The sequence below is a fragment of the Ascidia mentula genome, chromosome 4 (genome assembly GCF_947561715.1).
Source record: "Ascidia mentula chromosome 4, kaAscMent1.1, whole genome shotgun sequence".
NCBI lineage: Eukaryota > Metazoa > Chordata > Ascidiacea > Phlebobranchia > Ascidiidae > Ascidia > Ascidia mentula.
Window position 1 is genome coordinate 19,593,174 of NC_138569.1, and position 24,581 is coordinate 19,617,754.

Below are 24,581 nucleotides of genomic sequence, written 5' to 3' on the forward strand. Positions count from 1 at the left end.
TTTTTAGTTGTACACATATATTTCGGTTGTATATCTGCGAAGGCAATACACAAAAAAACATTTTTAAATCCAGATATCTGTACACTAATAAGAAAAAATTTACAATAAATGCGGATCTTTGGAGAAATGGGCTTTTGGCCACTGTGCTACTGAAAATATCAAACCTCTGGTACTTCAAATTTGTAACACGTAAAACAAAACCAAAAACCAAACATCCCAACTCCAACATCTACAGTAAGGGTTTAATTATTGATAAATTTGTCCGAAAAACCAACATTTTTTCGTTTCTCAATTGCAAATAATATCCTCCATCGACCTGTTAACGTTGTTTGGCCAACGTATGTCTGCCTAACTGTCCATTAGAATTTAAAACATGTCTGACGAAGAATGTTATATGCACGCTACCTATTGAGTGACAGCATTAAGTGCTATTAATACTTCTCCAATTAATCATTATTGGTGGCGTATTACCGATCTACGGTGCAAAACACGCAGCAGTAAATTCGGTAATCAAAAAAACACAAACGTCACCTCATTCTGACGAGATTCTTTTGAAAGAAATATGTTTATGCGTCACAACTGTGCACAGTGCTGACTAACGAAATTATTTAATCCAGGCAAATTTTTGTATTATTACTTTTGTCTCTGATGCGCGCGCCGAGCTGAAATTGCTGCAATTTTACTAGTTTGTGGTACTCTAAGTTTACGTCTGAAACGGCCCAATGGCGTATCCAGGGAGTGAAGCCGGTGCATGTGTATCAGCAGTTCAAAGTAATAGCTTTGTTTCTGGCGCCTTAATGCACCGAAGAGCTCCCTACAACCCTAAGCTGAACTGCCCCGAAACGGGCATTGTAAGTGTCAAAACGTAAGCAACCGATACCTTGCAAGGAAAACAATTTACTATAATTAGTTTTCGGAAACGTGCTTGACAATATTGTCAAACGAGAACAAGCGTATTAACCTTTACGTCATGTTGAATATCATGTAACACATGTACGAACTCTCACTGAATGCTATTGTGTCAACGTTAGTTCTGTCTTCGTAACTTGGTTTTTTTTTTGTGACCTGATTTTTTCTAACTTTCAGATGCTTTTAAGCAAATCTGACTCTGACTGGACACACAAAAACATCATGAATTCAGAACAAAAATTAAACTTGAATATGCAAAACAGGTGAACCCATGTAGGCTATTATGTTAAAATGAATCAATATAGGAGTGAAACCGAATTGAACCAATGCCAATTATCGTATTTTGTCTCGGGATATGTAAAAGTTGTTTTTCCGCTATCTCGCAAGCTCTAGAAATATTATGAACTATTGAAATTGATACTTTGTATTTTGCATGACGTAACTAAAAATAATTGTCGCTATAGAAATATTATGCAGGGAATGAAACAAAAGTGTGAAAACAAATTACAATCTGTTTTTAAGACTTGTCCTCGTAATAGTGTTTGTTTAACAATTTATCGTGTTCAAGTTAATAGGCACAGAGCATTCTTATTTTTTCTATCCTTATTCAGTATTCAAAGAGAACTGACCTCCGATATATTTTCAACATTTAGTCAATGACGTAAATTTTGTTCCATTTCTGTAAACAGGTCGAAGGGCTAACTATAGACGATTCACCCCAGAGTAAACCGTCACAGCATTACAGCCATGTTTAAATTCCAATTACTCACGCTTGTACTGCTTCCGTTTTAATTGCTACGTTGATCTATTTTCTTACCACGCTTCTGATTCAGTAGTACGTGAACATGTTTTGTACGTGTTTTTGATGGTGGCTGTTGACAAACGCAAAATTTTCGGTTTAATGGTTAGTTTTATGACATTACAAAAATGGATTTCCATACTAGCTAATTTGAGCCAGCAAACACGTTTTGAATAGCACTTTGCCCACATTTTTTCACCCCCGAGACATAGGCAAGAAGGCCGTTGCAATGGCATTTCGGATTCGTGTTTGTTTTAACTAAACGTTTACCAAACATATGTGGCCAAAAAGCGCGTTGCGGGTTTACTGAATCAAAAAGGTACCGGAACCTTTTATTTGGTACATTTTATTACACGAACTTTTTGGCAAAGTTTGAGCTGTGTTCTACGCGCTATGTGCAAACGCGCTAGTGACGCTGCGGAAATTAAACTTGTTAAAACGGATGTTAGTGTAGCCACATGCTAATGCGTTGAGCTTCGTATTATTGTCGCCGTTTGGCTCTTGATGACATCTTCACAGTATTTGTTATGTTTGTGTTTATCTTTACTTAAAACTTACAACGATCACTGACATCCATTCGATCTGTAATATTCATAAGTTACCAGTTAGGCGTTTGTATACTATACAATATCTCTTGGAACTGGTGAATACCACCCAACAAGCGGTGAATAAAAGCGTCTGGTGCATCTTTATGAATAAGTGCAACATATGCAACGACAAATAGCAAAATATTCTCGTCATTTCCTTACATCGAATCTCATTAGTCGCATATGACAGTTTGTATGTTGCTTGCTTTCATATCTCTTTGCAAAACTACTCGTCTGGTTTTAATATTCTGCTAATATTCATCTGTTTGCACTCTGACCTCATTGCAGGCCACACTAAAAATGCCGAAACAGATTTATAAAGAGCAGCACGATAGTGTGGTTTCCGAAAGGAAATACGGCTCTGTCGAATTAAATAGCTCATGACAAGCGATGTCATCTTTTCGAAACGTGTGACAACGGGCACACTGTCCCTCGGTGCGCAATGCAACTGAGTCCTCGATATTGAAAACTTCGTATGTTAACACGGAGCAAGCTGGCGCAGTAATTTGCGATCAAATTAAATACCTCGCTGCATGGCCCACAGAGGCGTTATGCTAGACTGTGCTGGCGGCAACGCCACAAATGGCAGATTGTTGCCAATTTGCCAGCTGTAAACGTTTGATCGCTCGGCTCGCCTCACCCTAGACACAACAACGCACACAAGCTGACCGCACTAATCAGAGACACAACAAAATCAATCAGGCTGTGGTCTCGGCTTTTAGGCATTTGAAGTTATCTAATTGACGTGTTGTGACGAAAGTCAGCTAGGTAATTGGAGTCGATGCGTGGCTATCGTGTGGTTCATCGTATGCTTGCTATCCTGTTACCGTGACGAATCAGTAACTTGAGGTTTTTTTAGTAAGTCTCCTGTTGATTAAACACGATTTGTTGATCATAATTAACCACGCCCAAGTTTGTGATAAAATATCCCAAAACGGTGTTACCCCATGTGATGGTACCGACATGATTGATACAAAATATGAGCTGGTTGAGGGCATTTTTAACTTTGTGCGGAAGTTCGTTCAGTCAACAACGGTTACTTTAGGTGCAATGTGTACAAGTTTAAGTATGGTTTTGTCGTTCGTTAAAGGGAAAAACAGAGTTGACAGTGAATAAGAGCATTGAAACGACTTTTCTTTTTTCGTGTTTTATTGGTAAAACTGGAAACCACCAGTTGCCCATGAAATGCAAATTGGCTGGCAAGCTAAGGGTAGTTCCAATTGCAAACTGATATGTAAGCTGTTAACCACAATTTTCGTTCAAACAAATCCTTCACAAAACAACCGCACTAAATATTGTAATTAATCAATTAATGCGCCAAGGGAACTCGAACCCAGCCTCGGCGACAGCACAATTTCCTTCTCATATTGCTTCCTTCAATTCAAACCATTACACCTAATCAAGCACGTGTTCGAAATTATTTGTTACAGCATAGTCGGTTATTGTCGTGGTTGTCGACGTCATAGAGGCTTCGCCACCTCAGCGCTAATGGAGGCTGATTGACTTCTATTTTGCTGCGATGTGCTTTTGAATTTGCCACCTCCGCATAAACATCACGTGGGGCGGTTTTAATACAAGATCAGTCTGAAAGTAGCCTAAACGGAAAACAATACCAACATGTTACAACTTGTTACTTTTTCGGGTCTAGATTCAGAAGTTGGATGGAATTTATTTTAGAAACCAATGACAGAAAGCGCTGTGCCAAAATAACTGATCGCTGTTTACCAAAAAAGGTTATCTAACAACTCTGGACAAAACAACCTGTAAAAGTGCCATTCTTTCTAAGAAATCAACATGTTTCAACTTCTGTAACCCTTTCCTTACAGAGGTCGTTTGTCCAATCACAGGAGAGTTTAATTAAAATGACGAATTCCCACCCAAAACTGTCACGATTTTAATCAAAATTCACTACGACACGAAACGCAGATTCTAAAAGTTATTCTGATGCCTGCCTCTCACAGCATTTTGCGGCGTACATATAAACACTAAACCAGCAAATATAAAACAATCGGTTGCCTTTCCTGAACTTTAGGTCACCATTTTTTATAAAGCTACATATAAACAGGAGTCGTTATGTTTGGTGTCCAGGTAGTGACAGATTGCCGTAATAGAGCTGCCAACAATGACCACCGCCAACAGTAGGAAGTTGTCAAGCTGCCAAGATAACACCGCATATCCCTTGCCACGGTAACATACAACGATAGCGCCGGTCGTTGTATGGCACCTGTGGCGACTACACTGATGCGCGTAACTCGATATTTCTCGTAAGTATAACCCTGACTGTTTGGAAATAAAAAGTCATTCGAAAACGTGGACCATAAAAAATCGACTATTGCTAAAACTGTTTTCGAAATTCCCAAAATTAAGAACGAAACATAGTGAATCACATCATACGAAGATGCTTGCATATGTGTATATTGCGTTATACACACAAGTCGCGTACTCTGAAATCCGCTTAAATATAGTGGTGTCATTTAACATCACCGACGAAACGAGTATTTTCGGTGGCTAAAAACATCCTTTAGTGTTAACAATCGACATCCTCACACAAACCAGTGGTAATTACATGCATATCACATCGCCCAAAACACCAGCTTTCTTGACGATCCTAAACAGCAATGCCCACATAACTTATTCTATCAAAAAATAAACTTTCAAATTTCAAACAAAATTAGCGGTGTAAATGCAAGACCTTGTAAGGTACTTATCAGGTGAGCATTACGCCAGCAGCAGCTATAACGCAAGCATGTTGCCGAGCAGTTGCACGTGGGTTATTGACTGCTAGATTCCTGGTAATCGAGGGCCAACCCCGTTTTCATGTGTGCGTATGGTCAGTGGTAGAGCAATGGACGAGCATTATTCTAAGTTGTTGCATATGGAGTATTAGCCTTTATATCACCTCATGCAAATGCTATTGCCAAAACAAAACATTCAATGTTGGCAAGACAAATGTTATTCCGGGTAGATAAAATCCCTGTGTCAACTTCGGATCTCAAAAACACATGCCTGTAAAATCAGCGATTTTCCGGGGAAATTTTCATGTGCAAATTATGCAAATGCCACCTTGGCGTTATATTTACATGTATGCAAAAAATACCCTTCCAATTTCTCGGAAACCAAACCGTTCTTAATTTTGCCTCAAAGTATTTTGATCATTGCACATGTTTTTTGTGTCAAAAATTAAGACATTAAACGAAAGAAATGAACAAAATACCTTAATACAAAGAAAACCCCTCTATTTTATGAACATATCAACGCAATCAACAAATTCTTCGGCTATGGAGAAGGTAATAGCTCAAGAGTACTCTATATACTAGAACAAGAAAACAATGTTATTTCTGTACTAAATACAATAGTAATGCTCCCTGACATATTGTAGCATCACTAGGTTAAGGTTTATATAAAAACGGCGCTCACGATCTTTGTTTGTCTAGCAAGATATGAACCGGCCTGCCTACAGTTCATGACTTGTATGACATCCTGTCACGATTGTATTGCCCAATCACAGAAGTTCAATTGCTCTATCAACGCGACAAGACGCACACACTCCCCTGGGAGATAACCGGCAACCATCGGAACTCCCAGTTAAAACTATCAGATCCAATGGCGGAAATTGCGTACATATACCCGACAAGGGCATTTGTTAAAATAACTCATCATCCACAGAGGCATTGTGGCCTTTGTATAATCGACAATTTGTACTGGGTGTACCACCTGTTTTATCTGTATCATATTATGGCAAACACAGCTCCCGAATCCTCATTGCTTTGTAACAGACAAACGTGCGACGTTTCTATGAAGTAAATGATACCCTTCGATGATACTTGTGTATAATTTTCAGCATTCATAGACACATGTACTATGAATCCGGCTATAGTGTCAATTCTAATTAGTAGGGCAAACATTTTGTCCTATAAATTATTAAAACTTATGGTCCCGATGGGCCATATATGAGCTTAGCGTGAACAAAGTGTGTTTAGACTGCAGTTTATAAAATCATTCACTTACAAAAATTAACGTATAAACAGTGGTCATTTTTAACAATGTCCAACAGGCAAGAATAAAGATTGTTGTTTTTCAATGTCTGACTTGGTGCATTTAACATTCTAACATAACTTCTCTGTTCTAAATGAATGGCACTAAGTTTCGGAGATTTCGTTGTAACCTTTGCATTGCTGCCTATGCCCTCTAATGAGATCTAAGTCGATATACCATCGCTTAGGCAAAGTCGCGGAAGGTGTGATTTCATGTTTTGTGAATAATTAATTAAACGCTTCACCGCATTTACATGCAATTAATTGAAGCATACTAAGCTGTGCTCGCTTGCTTAAGCACACATGTATAGCAGATAATACTTTAAGATAGAATATGAAAAAAACGCAATTTAACAAAAAATCTAAGCTTGGATCTTCAGTTCTTCTCTACTGGGATTTAATTGAGAAATAATCCATCCAACGAAAGTATAGTTGTTCGGTTCATAAAATGTTACTATATTGAGATTCGAATCCAGTTTATTCTGAACGCGAACGCCGAGCTGGAACCCAGGTCACTAATGTCGATCAGGTACTCTATACTTGGTAAATGGATCGAGCGCGGCGACCGATGTTGCCATGGCCATTTTTTTTTTTTTTTTTTTTTTTTTTTGACCGCACCGGGATTTGAACTCAGGATATCCTGGGCACGAATCCCGATCAGGTTTTTTTCTTGGTATATGGGTCGGGCGCTTGACCAATGCTGCCATGGCCATTTGGCGACGTCTATCAACTTCAACATATCTAGCTCCTCCATGTGGCCAGATTATTCTGGAAAATATACCGACTAGGTCGCATCAAAGCGTAAAATACGTCTACTTTCATACGACCGGTCACGGGGCTCGGCCAAATGTAGCAAGTACAAAGGTCTGTTCGGAATTCTTGCCCAGGTTAATTTGGGTTGGCCGGCCGAAAAAGAAAATTGAAAAAGGCTTTTTTTTTGCTCTTCATCTTGCCTGAATCGCTTCTACTGCATACCAATATTTTCCTCTGTAAATCGCATTTTCTTATAAAAACGATTTTTATTCCATGTAAGGTGCAAAAATTTGTACAAGAAAATATAACATAAATAAGGTTACGCGACAAGCGTGGCGGTTGGATTGGTAGTAAAAGAAATAGGGCAATCTCAAGTCTTTCATAAATACCAACAGAAATGCACAAGTTAAACTCCCAAATTAAAAAAAAATGCATCTAATGAAGCAAGGAGTCTTTAAAATAATTTTTAAATAATTAGAAGCCGAATGATATGACAACTATTCAAGACATTTACGTACACATATTTCTATCTTTTGTGTATCTTTTCAGAAAGCGCATACCAAACACTTCATAATAATACCTCGGAGGCCAGCTCTGACAACCTTTTGAACACGCCACGACCGAACTCGGAAATTACAACTTCTTACTAGAAGAAATTCATGATTTTCCTCAATATAAGACAGACATAGCGTACAACTAAACAACAAACACAGCAGACATGACACAAACAAGCAAAATGGATCTACATCCATTCAAGAAAGCTGGTCCAGTGTGTTGTTGGATCCGAGAGGAGTCTCATTGCGGAGATTAGTTTTGTTGGTTCGCGACAAAGTACTAGGAGATCGACTGGGGGAGGATTTCTAAAAAACACGCAATCCATTTATAAACCTTGAGGAGGTGGATCGTTGTGACAGTGACGTGGACCGACCAGCGGAATTTGATAAAGTGATTCATCATTTCCGTTTATATCAATGTAACGATTTTTCGGGCAGGCAGCTTTATCTTGTGATGAACAACACGAACAGGCCACTTCTTGTTTAAGTATGTTAAGCGGAAGTGAGCCAATCACGCTTGTTACAAAGATGGTCTTAACTAAGACACGCTCGCACAAGCTCTTATGTACTGCCCTGTTCAACTATATATCCAACAATAATGTGAACACGTTAGTTTTCGAATAAAAATAAATCTGTTAGTGGTTCCAACAAAAATGATTAAAACAATTACACTTTAAATGAGCTATATACAAGGCCAATGTTTCAACCATTGCTTCGAACTGTCAGTAAAGCTTGTAGTTCGGAACAGTAACCCTGTATGAGGCTCACTTAAAACATATTAGGGGCTCCATTGCCATGCAAACTTAATTACGTTTGATTTCAAGAACCGGGACTTGAACCGTTGACGGACTGTGGAAGCTTGTCCCATCGTGCTTGAATCCAGCTCTCCCTTTATTTTGCTAAAAATTAAAAGAAGATTGTTGAACTCTGCATGTAAGTTTCATTGAAAACAGCTATGGGTCGGTATGCTGAGTACTGCAATGGCTCATTGCTTATTTTTTCTGATTTTTCGTTATTGCTTATTTTTTTCAAGTTATAAGATGTTCACCTTCCATCTCCACAACAGAAGATGTAGGAGAGCAGTAGGTGATATCCCTTTCTGTATGTCGGGTTCATGATGCCGTATATGATAAAGTTGACGACAGAGTTGGTTAAGATCAACCGGGAAGCAATCTAAAGTACAAATGACATACTCGAATTTATTCGCAAAAAAGCTGTGGGTTAGCTAGATGTCATCATGTTTTTGTGTGGTAATTTTGGACAGTATTCTTCGACACCTGTTTCCTCTGTGGCTTTGATGCCTGCATCGCGTGGGATTCGCTTTGGGTGCGGTTTTTATGCACGTGGATGTAGGCATGGGAATCGTTTGCTTACATTTCATTTTAAGGCTATTATTGGTTAATACCTTGCTGTGCAAATTAAACCTCAGTCAAAAGCTACAACAATTTCAACTATATATATTTGTAACACGTCTGTACAGCGTAGAGTGAAACATTAGCTTAAATCCAAAAATTTCAAACCATCCTTTATGTTGGCTCAGAACCATCTTCTAATCTGCACAGAAATTATCACAAAACGCACCTTTTTTGCTAAAGGCGGCACTATGTCCTGTGGAAGGATGATGATGACACCGTACGGAGTCCAACACAACACGAAGGCAATGACAGCCATGGAGAGAGTTTTGGCAAGGTTTATTTGTTTGTTCAGTTGTCGCTGTTCCAGGTTCCGCATTCCGGTGCTTGTGTTGCTCATCATTCTCTTCACCACCTTCCCACGCTTCTTCACATTCCTATCAGAAGAAATATTGGTTAATTTTCCTGTAAAACTTCATTGTTTTGTCGTGAAATATACCATCTCCCCATGAATGCTGTCATATTACTGGCAGGATAAATTGTTTACATAATTACTTTAAGGCTTACTTGAATAGACGCCAGTAGAAAAAAACAATAGCCAGAATAGGAAGTGCGATCGCGAGGACCATCACGAAAGCGTTATATCCGGGGGCATTTCCATCGTCGTACGAACACAGCATCATTTTTTGCCCGTACCTAGAAAACACACCAACCTGTCACAAACATGCTGTGATTTAAAATAACGCACGAAAAGGTCTGCGTGATTGGAAATAGCTTGTTATTGGTAGAAGACGGCAAATTTAACTGCAATCAGAAAAACATTTCTGCTTTTCCTTCGTATCGCTAATTTTCGTGACAAACAGCTTTGTAACAATAGCGCGCTTCGAAAGCTACACAAATCTCTTGAAATTTAACCGCACAAGCAGTCGACCTTTTAAAGCGGAAAAACGTGTTTTTTGGAGGCCAATTTAACCAAGCCAGTATTTTTCGACACTGTCAGGATTCTGTCACGACATTGTCAGGATGATCAGTTTATTTTCGCACACTGCAAATTAGCTTGATATTACGTTTTACATAAAGGCCTAATCGTAATAAGTTGGGAATAGGTTAATTTGAGTAATTTTAACACAAAATTTTAAAATAACAGATTAAATTATATGCACGCTAACTTACTGCAGATTGGTCCAACCAAGCACTGTCGGCATAATAATCAAGTTGGCCCACACCCAGTTTAGAAAAGCCAACATATACATGCGCCTTTTGGTAAATATTCGGTTGTAGCTTGGTTGTCTGACTACAGCCCAGTACCTGAAATATATGAGATGCGAACATCAAAACTATAAAGATATCGCGGATTTGCACAAATGACCATAATGCTTGAATTTAACAACTACCTTTAGTGCAAAGCAGCCTCACTCACTTGCAACAATAAAGATCGTTTGGTAGGAACTACATAACATATTTTATTACATTCCATATGTCTAAACAGTGCATCTACAGCTACAGATCCCATTTAGCTCAGTTACCTCTACGCATTTATTATATTTTGTCAAATTAATCTTTCGTGATTATCGCAAAAGTATAAGTTTGGCCTCACCTATTGAAAGCAATAAACATCAAGTTGCTGGCAGAACAAACGCAAGACACGGTTACCAGGTAACCGGCTACGTCACACGCAAGTTTGGATAGGGCGTTGGTTGTCCTGACAACGTTGGCAATGACGGTAGGAGTAAAGAAACCTGTTACCTGTAAAATATATTTAACAAATTAGGTGTTGCAATTGCCATAAACTTACGTTTTCAAGGTTTGGTTACAACTTAAACGCTCATAAAGAGCTGACCAATGAACGTACAGTATATTGTCACGTGACAATTAATCACAAATTTTGCTTTGTTTTTAATTTTTGGCTCACACAGCTTGGCTTGTTTATTGTTCATGTGGTCATGATAAATTTCTGCATGAACACAGTCATCGGGCTACCGAGTCATTACACGTACAAAGGTTGGTTTGTTTACGTATATTTTGGTTAATGGAGACGGCGGTGTTATTTAATTTTTGCCTTCGGACTATATTTACTAGATCTATAAATTCGCTCATGAAAGCAACAAATGGTCAAACCCTAAAATACTCATCAAAGGTATAATAAAATCAGGCGGTTAATAATGTTAAAATGGGGCGAAATGTCCAAAATAATTTTTCCGAGGTTGATTTCTCCTGCGTCGTACGTGGTTTTGGAGATAACAAGTTAGATAAGCTTTGCAATGAGTAACACTTTAGCCCTGCCATAACCGTTGGGCTGTTCTCCTACCGGTTTTAAGTGGTGGTTTGTTGAGTCACCTTTAATGACCACTATTGTTAACACACCGCATGCAATTGGGCTGTAAGTATTGGACTGGCGACACACTATGGCGAATTCGGTCAAAATATATGTTTGTAGCGTAAAACCAATAGGTGCGAATATTCTCGTTGTGCCTCAATTGTTGATTATGTTGCGTTTGCCTTAAAACACGAGAACAGAAAACAATTTGTGTTTTATTTGTTCTTTGCCCGAAACATTCAGCGTTAATATATATTTGAAAGGTAAAATGAAACACAAATTAACTGTTGATCGCTTCTTACAAACGGTGCCGTATTCCTAACACTTTGAACGATCTGTTCTAGACAGCCTGAATTTTTGTACAAAACATGGGATTACAAAACGGCTAAATCATGAGCGAAATATTCTTGAACGAAAGTGTTTTTGCCTGCGGCAAAATACAAATATCGCATTTAAGTTCGTCTTCTGTGCACTAAATAGCTTTAAACAATTGTCAAAGCGAAACCTTCGGCCGCCAAAGGCGTTTGAAGCTGCTGAAAATAGCAATTAGGATTTTAAAAATCGAAAATGTATGTGTTGGATGTCCACACACGAAACTGGCCACAGGAATACCCAGGAGGTGTTTCACAGACAAAGATTCGACCGTATCTTAAAATACTGGTATTGTGAAACAACGCAAGAAACGAAAATCTGTGTAAAGCGTTTTAAAATTCCCCCACGATGTATTTAACAAGCGTTTCATGTTACAAAAACCCAATTCATGGGAACGGTAAATGTAAAACCAACAATTACACACTTGTCAAAACTCACTATTAAATCCGCGATGGCCAAGTTGATGATGAAAATGTTGCCATTTTTATGCACTCTCCTGGAAACTATGATCGAAAATATGACGAGCAAATTTCCAATTGATCCAACAACAGTCAGGATAGCGAGGAATATTGCGTCGAATATGCGTTCCGCCCCGTAAACACCGCAATAAGGACCAGTCGTATTGTCGCAGATAAGGACGTCCATAGTAACGTTAGTCATTTGAAATAGTTTCCTGCAGGTAAAAAGTAGCATGAATTTAAGTAGCATAAACATATAAGGTAAACAAACCGCAAAACTTAGCATACAAAGCCCCAAGAAAAGTAATCCAAAAATGCAATTTTTGAAACCCCGCGTTTTGACTTAAAAACAAAAAGTTAAACGCAATATGAATACCACGGCAAACGCGCGTGTTATGTGCAACAGAGCTGCATCGGAAAACCCTGCATGATATTTGCACGACAGGATTGCCTGTATGTCTGTGTCAACACTGCTTATAATCTTCATATAAGGGCAAACATTTCAACCCAAGTCCAAACGCTAGTCTGCAGTAAACTGGAGAGAGCGTTGCGTCAGGACATCAGCTTGCTGCCACTCACCGCACGACAGACAGCACATTACGCACACCGTTGTTTATATATCCAAGAAGAAAAACGCAATAAAAAGCGGTGCTCTACAACCGGAGACAGGTAAAAAAAATTGAGCGATGGTTAAATTTAGCACGAAAAGGCGGCCCACTGAAAAAGTGGGTTTTCCGCAAAAACACAACAACACAGACGTGTCTGGCAATGGCACCGTGCTTGCCACGCGCAGTCTCGCTAATGAAGTACAACTTTTGATGCTCAAACCCGAAGCAGTGCCAGGACAATGATGTCAGAATATTAGCAAAATCGCGACAATAGAAACAAAAGAAAAATTTCGGTACTTTGCCCGAGGCAACCACGCTTCGGTAACCACCGAACAGCAGTATCTATGACATCACACACGAGGCAAGGAGTTAGTTGTGATGCCACAATCGATAGTAGGAAGCTCAGCGCATTTTCCGGTCGTCATTCAACTTCCGTTAGCTTAAGGAAGTCGTGGCCTGTCGTCATCAAGCTAACACGTTTCTTTGATAATTGCTCAACAATGCAGTGACGTTACTGTGCATTCAGAAAACCGTTACACGAAGCAGCGCTTACTTGTCGTATACAGTATTGACACAAAAACAAGCCCCACACGAGAGGGTTCAAATGATGCAACACAACAGGACCCAGGATCATAATTGTGCCCTATACAAACCAATGGTCACTTCGAAAAGGAGGTCTGCCAGGGGAACGAAAATCCTGCCTAGTGAGTAAATTTGTCAATTATATCGCGAACTTAAAGTCCATTTAGCGTAACGCTAAGCAATGTTATCGTGTAGGCCATGTTTGGAACTTTAACCTATTTTAAAACACTTAGTTTTGATACACTATCCCACATTCAAAAGTGTTCTTTGATTATGTTGCTCTTATTTTCGTGTCTCTGTCTTCGTGTCAGAAAGGTATAGTTATATATATGACTGATATATAAAACCGATTGTTGGCAGAAACGACTTTTACAGAAGCAGTTTCGCATCTTTTTTTTTTCATTTTTCCAGCACAACACCAAATCATCAAAGTTAAGTTAAAAACACACACCGCAGTTTGGGGAAATTTCTTGCTTGCTATGACACCCACTTTACGCCTCTCACGATTTTCAGGCGTGACACGAAAAAAACAAAAACTATTTCACATAAAAAAATACGCAAGTTTCATAAACTTTTTCGTAAACACAAAAACCTTTTTACAAGAAAAACTAATAGACTATAGCGCATTAACCAGGTGCTACAGCAGCGTTTTTTTTTTTAGCGTTTTTTTTTGTAACATACTATTCAAAAGCATACAGAGACATTTTTTCTCTAGGATGTACGCAACGATCGCCGACCGCTTCATACATCAACTCCTTGACTTGATCTCATCCATTACCTTTATAAGTTTCAACGATGCTCGGAATTACACAGACTGCATGCAGGGAAATTCTTACACAATGAAAATCTGATATAACAGGATACAACACGTAAACTCCTACGTCACTTGCAGCCAAGGCAGCAGAACAGATATGACGCTGTATTCTCCTTCCCACAAGGCTTTGAATACACTTTAGGAACTTGATATCTGCAGGGAAGATAGCGTTGTGTCGTGTGGGCGTTAAGGTGAAGAGGGCCAAGTGCAGATATAAAAAGTCTTCAACATACTTCTCCCTAGTTTCAGACTTGAATTACCGGTTGGTTTCGGTACAACGTTTTCTACGCAACCAGAATTCGAATCCGTATTATCCTGGCAACAATTCCGATCCGGTTTGCTATACTTTGTGAATGGGACGCTCGCCTTGGCCGACCAGTCGATTGCTCGCCCTACATCGTTATGTGCCACGGACCTTGTGAATGATAAATGGACACAAGAGCGACACAGCGTGGCAATAAGTAATAATGCGGCTGTCCGCTAAGTGTCGTGAAATAGTTGTTTGGGATGTGATCAAGCAAATGGCGAAGTCTGGGTGGGTGATTGGCAGCATCGGTCAAGTGACCCATATACCAAAAAGAAAACCTGATCGGGATTCGTGCCCTGGATATCCTGGGTGCAAACCGCGGTGTGGCAAAAAAAGAATGGTGAAGTCTGATTGAATTACGATTCGGTCAAACACAAATGTCAAGAAAGTATTGAGAAAATTGAGGAGACACAGCACATGACCCCATAAATGTATAGGTGGTACATGTAAGGATTTGTGTCGTAACAATAGATGAACGCTAAAGTAACTGGGTTTAGTGCTGCGACAGCAATCATGAGTATATAACCACCGTTACCCCATAAACAACCATAACTTATTACTATTTCAAATAAATATTTATGAATCTACGCAATTTGTCGTTCTGTTAACATCGTCACAAGGTCCAATCGATTTTCCGGTGCACGAAATCATGGTCAACAAATACGTACTAAGAATTTTCTGCGGTATCCATTTATGTATGTACACCAGGGTTTGTTAAACGGTGTGCCTTTCAATTTCTACACACCGTTAACAACGGTTTTAGATTTGTGGTTCGTTATCATTGGCGACTTCGGAGCGTTAAAGCACATAAAATACAGCATCCCAGCACGTGGTAAAAAGTTGCCCTCAACCGATATAAAAACCTGAAAAGTAATTACTTGACTGTGGTTTTTCTCACCAGCGCAAGCACAATTTTTTTGTCACATTGCCGAGTTCGTGTCAGGAGTGCATATGACGCATACAAAGTCCTATTTTAATGTCGGCATTTCATGCTACAGTTATCTCGCCCACAAAAATGAACATTTTTTTCACAGCTTGAAATTGTGAATTGTATTCGCGATTCGGAAAAAGAGAAACGTAAACATAGCACAACAGGAAGAGTCACAGTGAGAAATAATTGACAGTCAGCTTACATCAGTGACGTTACGACGTATTTCATACCGTTCTACAAATAAAATAAAATATAAACATTGCGACGAAGCGTTTCGAACGTTTTGTTGAAGTCACGTGCCAGGAGATGGAATCGTTTGATGGCAATTTGTACTGGAAGCTGTGAAATTCACGCAAACAACATGCTGAGTGCTCCTGCGAGAAAGAATAAGTGCGGTTGAATTCTTGAGTCGCCGCATTCGGGAATGCTCACATGCTGAGAAATGTGCTTACGAACCACACGCATTCTAAAATGTCAAATACGCACGCCATATATGGAATTCTTACTCCCTTTACGTCACAACTAATGGGTGTAATTTTACGGAAATGGTTTAACTTGGCATGGATAGAGCAGAGTTGCAATCAAATGTTTCCTATAGGTCTCAAGGCGTTTTATTTCTTTATATTTGATAACTGACTATTCTATCCTTTATATTTTTTCAGCTTGTAATTTTATGTGAGAAAATGTATCATACCTTTGCCCTGGAGCAGCTACGTTCTGTGAAGCTGCATAGTTTTTGAAAAGAGAAGGAAATCTGAAACAATTTGGAAAATAAATGAGACTATGCCCACAAATAGTAGCAATAACTATTGCACAAGGACTTGGGTTAAAGAGTTAATGTTGTAGTTCATATTCGGGCAACCTTGTATACTGTAATGAACATTTGCGGTAGAATGCATATATGTAACACAGAAAACAGGCAAACCAATATAGATTGTAATGAAAGTGTTTTACCTTGTGAAGAATATAATGCATGTTACTGCAAATGATTCAACCTTGGTGGACAATTTTAACTAGCAGCAACTCATTTAAACCCTTTCGATCAGAAACAGCGCGCAAGATGTTTACCTCGCCAGACTCGGCTTTTTGCAGCACAAAAGCAGCAGAAGTAAGTTTTTGTAACCTTTCCTGTACGTCGTGTTCATCACACCGTAAACCATGAAGTTCACCACCGAGTTGGAGAGTCCGAACCAGGCAACGATCTGGAAACATCAGACAAGGTTTTATCGTGCTGTTATTTGCGCTGTAAACCTTTTTGCGTCATTTTTGGGATTTGGGTGGCAAACCATGCGTAAAGAAAAGGGAATGACATTTTGCTTGGCATTCGCGTCCTGGAAATGTAAAGCATTTAACAGACTGTTTGGAGAACACATTCCGGTAAAGTTTTGAAGACCATCAGACGTATGTTATAGTAATGGCCATGTATTTTTTGACTAATCATTTTTTTTTTTTTGGCGTACTTTAATGAATCAAAGGCACCTTTGGTTCAATGCGTTCTTTATGTTTACAAAATCAAGCGGCCAAAAAGAACCATTGCCAACTTAAATAAATTTACCTAAACTGTCTGCAAATACATGCAGGCATCATTTATAGATTGGACAATAAACAAGCATTCTATCGCTTCTCGTTGTCTTTAGCTTCAACATAAAACGTCCTGTTTGACTTTGCGGAAATCCTATTTAAAGTGTTTCCTCTCCATTACACAATATCCCTAACACCCGTACAAAATCAACAAATAACCAAGAGGTTCCAAATAGTGCATCGTTTTATTGTTGTTGAGCCGTCGAATGTTTACTTTGGACCCATTTTAATTCAATAATAAACTGTGTAGCTGTTGCAGTTACATAAAAACGAACTGTCGTATTACGTAGGCAAATTCGTCCCTAAAAATGGACGGTCATATTTATTGTTATCCTAAAATAAGATCACCATGTTTCGAGTGCGTTGTTACAGCATTTTTATCAGTGAGTTACCGGTTAATGAACGTCGGGAACCAACGTGCAACCAAATCATACCTGTTTCGTTTTGTGGGAAATTCCCTTGGGGTTAAAGGTTACACTGAACGCGTACGGAGTCCAGCATAGTGTGAAAAATGCGAGGGCGGTGGCAAGGGTTTTCAACAGGTTAATTTCTTTCTGAAGCGAGCGTCGTTCTTTCGCTTGACGCAAGACGTTGGTGGGTGAAACACCAAAACTGCGAATCCACCGACCACGATTCCGCACACATCTGCAAATGTGACATATATTGAGAATTGCCTTTTTTAAGTTTACAAACGATAAAGCTAGAATAAAGGTGGGCTACTGGATATCTTTTGGTAATGGTAGATTATCAACATGATTCGATAATCCTTGAGATGTTTACTTTCGTATCGATGTAACAATATGACAAGCAGGGCTAGTTCTGGGCACATTTCGCCGATTTGGCCAAATCTTTTTGCATTTTAGGCTCGCCTCGAAAATTACAGAAAAGCTCAAGTCGAATTATAATAGTCTTTTTATGTGTAATATGGGTCGAAAAAATCTTTTTTTATAAAAGGACCCGCATTTTCGAGGACGGGCACGGATTACAAGTCGCCTCACCTGAAGAGTTTCCAATAACAAACACACAGAACAATAAAAGGAATGAACACGGAAAGACTCATTAACGTTGCGTTGTAACTTATTGAAGCTCTATCGTCCCAGGAACACCCGACCATCTTGTCATCGTAACTAAATTTCAAAACGAAAAATACATTCTCCGTTACGAATAGCGATTAAAAAGTTGACTTTAGTATTGGTAATACATACACAAAGCACGTGATTTGAAACAGGGTCAACCTGTAATAATTTAACAAAATACATTATGGGCACTATTACGGAATGGGAAGTGATCGCTAGGTCATCGACTGTGGTACTAGTATTAAATCGTCATATTCAATACTAAAAGTCATGTCGGTTTTAATAAATATTGATAAGTTTTAATTTGGGAGTTTCGTGACACAACTTTGTTAGCTGCAATCATTTGAAATATCCAAGCTGATTAATGATTTGCACGAAAAATGCGCGGATACTTTGGGGTTGAGATAAGAATCGGGTTTAGTGAGAAGTCGTTTGTGCAACTTGTTGCTGTGAGTTGTGATGGGTTTGTAATTAAAAGCTCTTCTGGCAAAAGAAAAACTTGTTAGATCGACGTTTCGGTCGGAACCTTCATCAGGATAATGAAGTGAAAACGCCCACACGGTGATAAATATTCACGCGCGCATAAAGCAAAAAAGGCAAAAAAGTTGTGATGGGTGTTGAGCGCGCGTGCCTCGCGGTTGTGTTTGTTGGATTGTTACAAGTTTTGTGAAAGATCATCTGCAGCATGTATAAGAAACCAACATCAACATCAGTTGTGCGCAAAAAAGTTTACAAATTTTGTAATCTTAACTACAAAATGATTTTTTTCAGATTCTTGTCATACCCTTTCAATTCGAACTTTTAAGTTCCCCTAAGTCAGTGTTTTCCAACCGGTGGTACACTAGTGGTACGTAACTGCATTCCAGGTGGTATGCGAGCACCTTTTCGTAATTTGCGGATCTAGTTCGAGTTTAGAAAATCGTCAGTGGTCTCAAAACATTTGTAACTTCATCCCCTTAGGTTAATCAACTAAGCGATACGCGTTGAAACTGTTTACCTCCAAGTGGTACACAACCACGAAAAGGTTGTGAATCACTGCCGCAAGTAATATTCACGCAACCGGACTGAACCACAACACGCAGAATATGTGTCAATAACAATGACTTACACCAGTCCACTCCACCCATAAAGTGTGGGAGATGTGAGGAAATTTGACCATAACCAGACCACCAGGATCGCCAAATACATCTTTCGTTTCGTGTAATGTGTCTCGTACCAACACGGATAGACGATGACCAGGTACCTGTGTTTGTGCAAGACAAATCAACACATTAAATATTTATAAGCCATTGGTTACGTTTTATTTGCGGTATGTGCCGCTAAACACGGCCATAAATCTCGGCTAAGTGCAACCCACGAGCATTTAACGGTGATTGCCCAAGGGTGGATTTGCGTCCAAACGGTTTAGCGCGCTTGAAATTTTGATTTTATGCTTTATACTCACCTAGTGCACTTATGTTGCTATCTGACGTACAAAAACCATTTACGATATATTGGCTAGCTAAGGTCATCGATTTTTGGACGTTTTAATCTGGGCTATAAGAACCATTCCGTTTCGCAAAGGAATTGAACCATGGCAAAATTCTCTCTTCAAGAACGGATTATAGAGCAATTAAATACTGAGACTACACCAATTTGTTGGCGGAGCGCTTTTATAAGTATAGTTAGAAGGCATCAAGCCAGTGGCCACATGAAAAATAGAAAGCACTAAAAAACATATCTTTTACAACATGTGTTAAAGCGATGGGTCGACAGTATAAAGCCATAAGACCGGTCAAAGTACGATTATGAGCAAAACGACCTTGCATGTACTGGTGTTAAGAGAAAACCACTATTTCGCGATTCGAAACGTCACAATCAAGCGTCAGTATTGAATAAAACTGCCTTTATCGTCTATCATCCAACACACAAGCTGTTTTGCTCCCCCTAAAATGCGTTGCCGGGCGCCGAAGCTGGCCCGAGGGCACGTTAAGCACAGGATTTACTCCGCCGGTTCGGTTCGGTTAAACCCGGGTCTAATATTTATCGTAAGCGCACGTCACACTCACGGTGGCATCGTCAAAAATAGAGGAGTGCTCTGGTTTAGTCAATATTTGACTAGTAACCTCCTAAGGAGAACAGAAGTAAATGAAGAGATTTATTGCGTGATAGCGACTAACAGATGTTTTGGCACGTGGAGAACTGACCCGTGCGACAAGGAACAGATCCGGAAATGACGTAACTTGAAGTGGGAGCGATTATTAAATGTTTTTCACATTTCAACAGTTAATATCAGTGGGAAGAACGACTGCTCGTTGTTCCTGAAGCCCGGACAATATTTAAAGTTAGCGTCAGACTTATACGCGTGAACATTTTTTTGCCATTTTATGAAAAGGACAATTCATAAATAGTTCAAAACCATCTGTTACTGCACGAAACCTATTGTAACTATTCTGTAACAAAAAAATATTTCAACAGAAAATGTTTTTTAAACACTGAATCGAATAGTTAACAACGGAAAACCTTTTCAACCGCAAATAATAAACAAAACACAACACGAAATAAACACAGAAAATTACAAGCAACAGAATTTCAAATACCTGTTTATGCCAATGCATGTGAGATTTGAGACAGAACACACGCATGATACAGTTACCAGGTATGCCGCAACCTGACAAGCTGGCATAGAAAGGGCATTACCCCCGTGGATTACGTTGGCTATCACAGTGGGAAGGTAAAAGCCTGTTACCTAAAACAAAAAAATTCGTTTTCATTCGTGAATCAAGAATAGTGTTTTGAAAATGTTGAATGGAGGACTTTTCTGAAGTTGAATTGCGCCGAAAATATTTCGTAATGCGATATGTTTATACGCAAAACGTATATGATTGTTTGTCCACGTGATGGTTATTGCAACTGAGAAATAAAAACCAGTCATGTACTGCTAGAAACATGCTATCTGAATGTCACTGTTGCCCGAACCAACGCTACAAAATAATAGAAATTTGTGCTACATTCATTCGAAACTCGCACTAGTCGGGTCAGTGGGTTAAAGCGTTGGCTATTTAGCAAAATACAAAAAAAGCTCACAACACTAAACAGGAAGACTAGATGCACATGCATAGGTTTTGTATACTCACAATTAAATCCGCCACCGCAAGATTGATGATAAACAGGTTGCCGCTCTTGTGAACTCGCTTAGCGTACACGATCGAAAATATTACGAGGAAGTTTCCAATCGTGCCCAGCACAGTTAGGAAAGAAAGATAAAAGACTTCAAATATGTCCGCTCGGTCAGTTTGGTTGCAAGAAGAAGTTGTGAAGTTAACCAGGGCAATGGCAGTGGCGTTGTAATTCATTTTTTCCCTTTACCCATTTGTATACATACATTTAGGTTTGCACTGGTATTGGATGATATTAAAAAGTGCTGTTCTTAGGTCCTGAAACAATAAAACACAATCAAGTTTTAGTTTGCGTTTATATGAAATCTTAAACAATTTTCCCATGTAAAAGTTATTGATCGCTGGGACGCCCTAAAATCTTCACTTACATATGAATTTACATTGCAACGAATCAAAAAACAACTTGGGTACTTTTTAAGGCCAACAGACAACACGTCGCTACTTTTTTGCGATTGGCATCTCCAAAAACTGTCCACAAACCATATGCTATACTTAGTGGAAACACAAGCACTTTTTATATCATAAACGCAACATATCATTCAGCAGGTGGAAATATTCACGATTGTCCTCACTCTATAAAACGGAGTGAAGCATGAAACATCATTTGTCATATCAATTGATTTCTGAGGGAAGTGCTAATGGAAACAGTTCGAAATTTAGAGGAAAGAGCAACGTCCCAAGATAAACATGGTGACATAAGTAGATTACCGGAGTTTGTTAAACGTATTACGTCAAAGCCAGAACACAATGATTATAAAAACGGTCAATTGCCTGCAACATCAAATGGGATCTAACGGCTTAGGGACGATTTATTCCCGGATGACCATTAGGTCCCCGATGGATCATTCATTCCATTAGACGGCAAAGAATCCCTGTCCAAAATACAAATTTATTCACACGTCAACAGCGCAGAGGTATTTGGCGAAGGATGACGTCAGATACATTGTGTTCTAGTTTAGGATGACGCACGGAGAAGCGCTACTTCTGTGGCACCAAAACAAAGTAGTTCTATAAACGGTTTCTGTATATCCGTTTCCATTTATTCCTTCCTGAGATTTAAACCAATGCAGGTTACACCGAATTCTCGGACGAGTGCGGCACGGAAAATATCCACTAAATTAACCCATAAAAAAATTTCAAACAAACTGAACCTATTCGCATATTCTTAACATAATGTTATACTGAAATCATAGTTTCAACCATAATAATCAAATGGTCGACAGGAATTGTCTTTTATTCATATCTGTACACCGAAGACTTAATTTTCGAACAACAACTTTTGCGAAGAGTCTTGGACTCTTCTGATACTCATTGGTTAACATTTTGCTTCGCCTGATAAACCAAAAAAACTAGCAGTCACTCTCTTATGTAGTTCTTAAAACATAATTTTGAAAAACACAAAATCCTAAAAGTCCATAGTCAACACTCACATCCTGCTATAGCAAGCCATCACAACCAACGGTGGTGTGAAGCCCACCATTACCAAAGCAAGTAGCGACTGGCTGAAGTGCCCGTTATCAGGCACAAAATCTAACCGTTCGCAATCGCAGACACGTTTTCTGTAAATTGCCAGAAAAGTTGCAAATGCTCTACAGGTTTTTGCCCCATCAACAGTCTAGAAAATCATCAAGGCGTGACTATCACGTCTATGCACATTTTAAATATTATTTCTTAGATGATATATTCTCAAATGATTCTTACTAATAATTCTTGGCAAATAACACATATTTCTCGTCAGTTCTTTTTGTACTTGTTTGAACGCCAAACACTTCTCCTCTAGCAGACCTACATATTTTGCAGTGCAATTGTGCATATACACCTCTATATAGAAAACCACTATTGACAGTAAAGAAAACTTACATGTGAATGAAAAAGTGCACACTTATGAGAGATTTAAGTGCATCTCATTGACACTCGCATCAACCTCTGTAAAATTGAGATAGCATTGCAGGTAGCACGAGTTGGTTTTGTTTTCTCACTATGACTCATAGACCCATGATTGCCTGGACTAACATAACAACGCAAGCGAAAATCTTCGTGCGAAGATCAGGTAGCCTTTTAAAACACAAGTGTTACGTTGATTCAATGTCGCGATACTGAACTAATATAACTATTACCTGCAAAGATAGGTCAAATAGTGTGTGTACTGCTGTCTGAAGCTTAATAAATATCACTAGTAAGTTCTGTAAGTTATAATATCTTCCTGGGTGACATACCCTACAACATTAGTGGTTCTTAACCTTTTTTCTCACATTTTCCACTTTCAGTGAGAAGGAAATCCCTTTTTCCCACTATTGTTTAGGTATTTGAACTTTTAGAATTTAGTTATTGTATCTGTTATGCTTTCATAACATTTTGACGGTATTTTGCGCCCAACTGCCAATAAGTGTATTACACACACTGAATACAGGACACAACAACTACTTTTGTATATTTTGGTGCCGACTAATTATCCGCCTACAACCCGGTTAAGGACCACTTCGATATATCATTACCATATATATTAAAACCTAACTTTTCGCGAAAACATTGCCAGCTGCTCGAGCAATGTCGGCTTTGTGGAAGTGCTAACTTGTTCCCTTTTCTGTCTGGTCTGTTTGGTCGCAGATTTGCGTGTTGCGTTCTACCCTTACAAGTGGGAAAGTACCGTAAAGACTGCCGTTGCGCTTGATTGCACAAGTGACGCATGACATGTGAGACGCACACGCAAGTGTCCAGGTATTCGCATAAAAAAAGGGGGAGCATGAAAATCTTTCCACCATGTTGTGATTCAAACAAAATATATTTTCGAAAAATTACATGTTGCACAGTTGCCGTGGCGGTTATTACTTGCCAAAATCGATAACTGATTTGCGATGAAAATATTCAGGTTTTGTGCGGTTTAACGTACATGTCAATTCTTTGATGTCATGATGATCAGAATATTCCTGCATTATACTGCGGCGAGTCTCCCATCAAGTAAAAATTTTTGTATTTGTTGTCATTTTAGATAAAGATAACGTCGGCCATGTCAAAAATTTTCCAATTGGCGATTATGACCATAATCATATTAATAACAAAAGTAGCGTTTGCTTTGCAGTGGCAAATGACGTACTTGGAATCGTAGTCAACGTTAGGGACGGAACAGTGACTACAATTATAATTGTGTTATTGTGCAGTGTATTCGGCCAATGTCCAATTATCAACTTTTTGTCACACCCTAGTGGACATACATTTCCTAAAATTTGGCCACCTGGAGGCAGTGTTTTTTTAAATCGATTTGTGCCCAACGTTTTGGCGCAAAAGCACCAGTCAAAGCGGTGGCCAAATGGGGAGTATCGTCAGGCAGTGCGGGATTCCAATATTTGAGCATCCGGTTCTCTCACCATCAGCATGCCATATTAAAGTAA

General features: G+C 39.1%; 2 protein-coding genes across 2 annotated transcripts; both read right to left on the reverse strand.

Annotated features, from left to right (window-relative positions):
- Positions 1-7,368: 7,368 nt before the first annotated feature.
- Positions 7,369-12,343, reverse strand: LOC145897368 (melatonin receptor type 1B-A-like). The gene is made up of 8 exons (XM_082985626.1): positions 12,116-12,343; positions 10,586-10,734; positions 10,162-10,296; positions 9,556-9,684; positions 9,218-9,425; positions 8,685-8,809; positions 8,448-8,535; positions 7,369-7,942 (listed from the first exon to the last, which is right to left on the reverse strand). Exons 1-8 carry the CDS (start codon positions 12,335-12,337, stop codon positions 7,835-7,837), a joined length of 1,164 nt encoding a protein of 387 aa, XP_082841752.1. The 5' UTR covers positions 12,338-12,343; the 3' UTR covers positions 7,369-7,834.
- A 3,138-nt stretch (positions 12,344-15,481) lies between these two features.
- On the reverse strand, positions 15,482-23,071 carry LOC145897369 (melatonin receptor type 1B-like). Its single transcript, XM_082985627.1, has 9 exons — positions 23,053-23,071; positions 21,151-21,450; positions 20,614-20,762; positions 19,143-19,277; positions 17,957-18,085; positions 17,393-17,603; positions 16,446-16,579; positions 16,072-16,131; positions 15,482-15,751 (listed from the first exon to the last, which is right to left on the reverse strand). The coding sequence occupies exons 2-9, from the start codon at positions 21,367-21,369 to the stop codon at positions 15,670-15,672; spliced, it is 1,119 nt and encodes a 372-aa protein (XP_082841753.1). The 5' UTR covers positions 21,370-21,450; positions 23,053-23,071; the 3' UTR covers positions 15,482-15,669.
- Between the last annotated feature and the right edge of the window lie 1,510 nt (positions 23,072-24,581).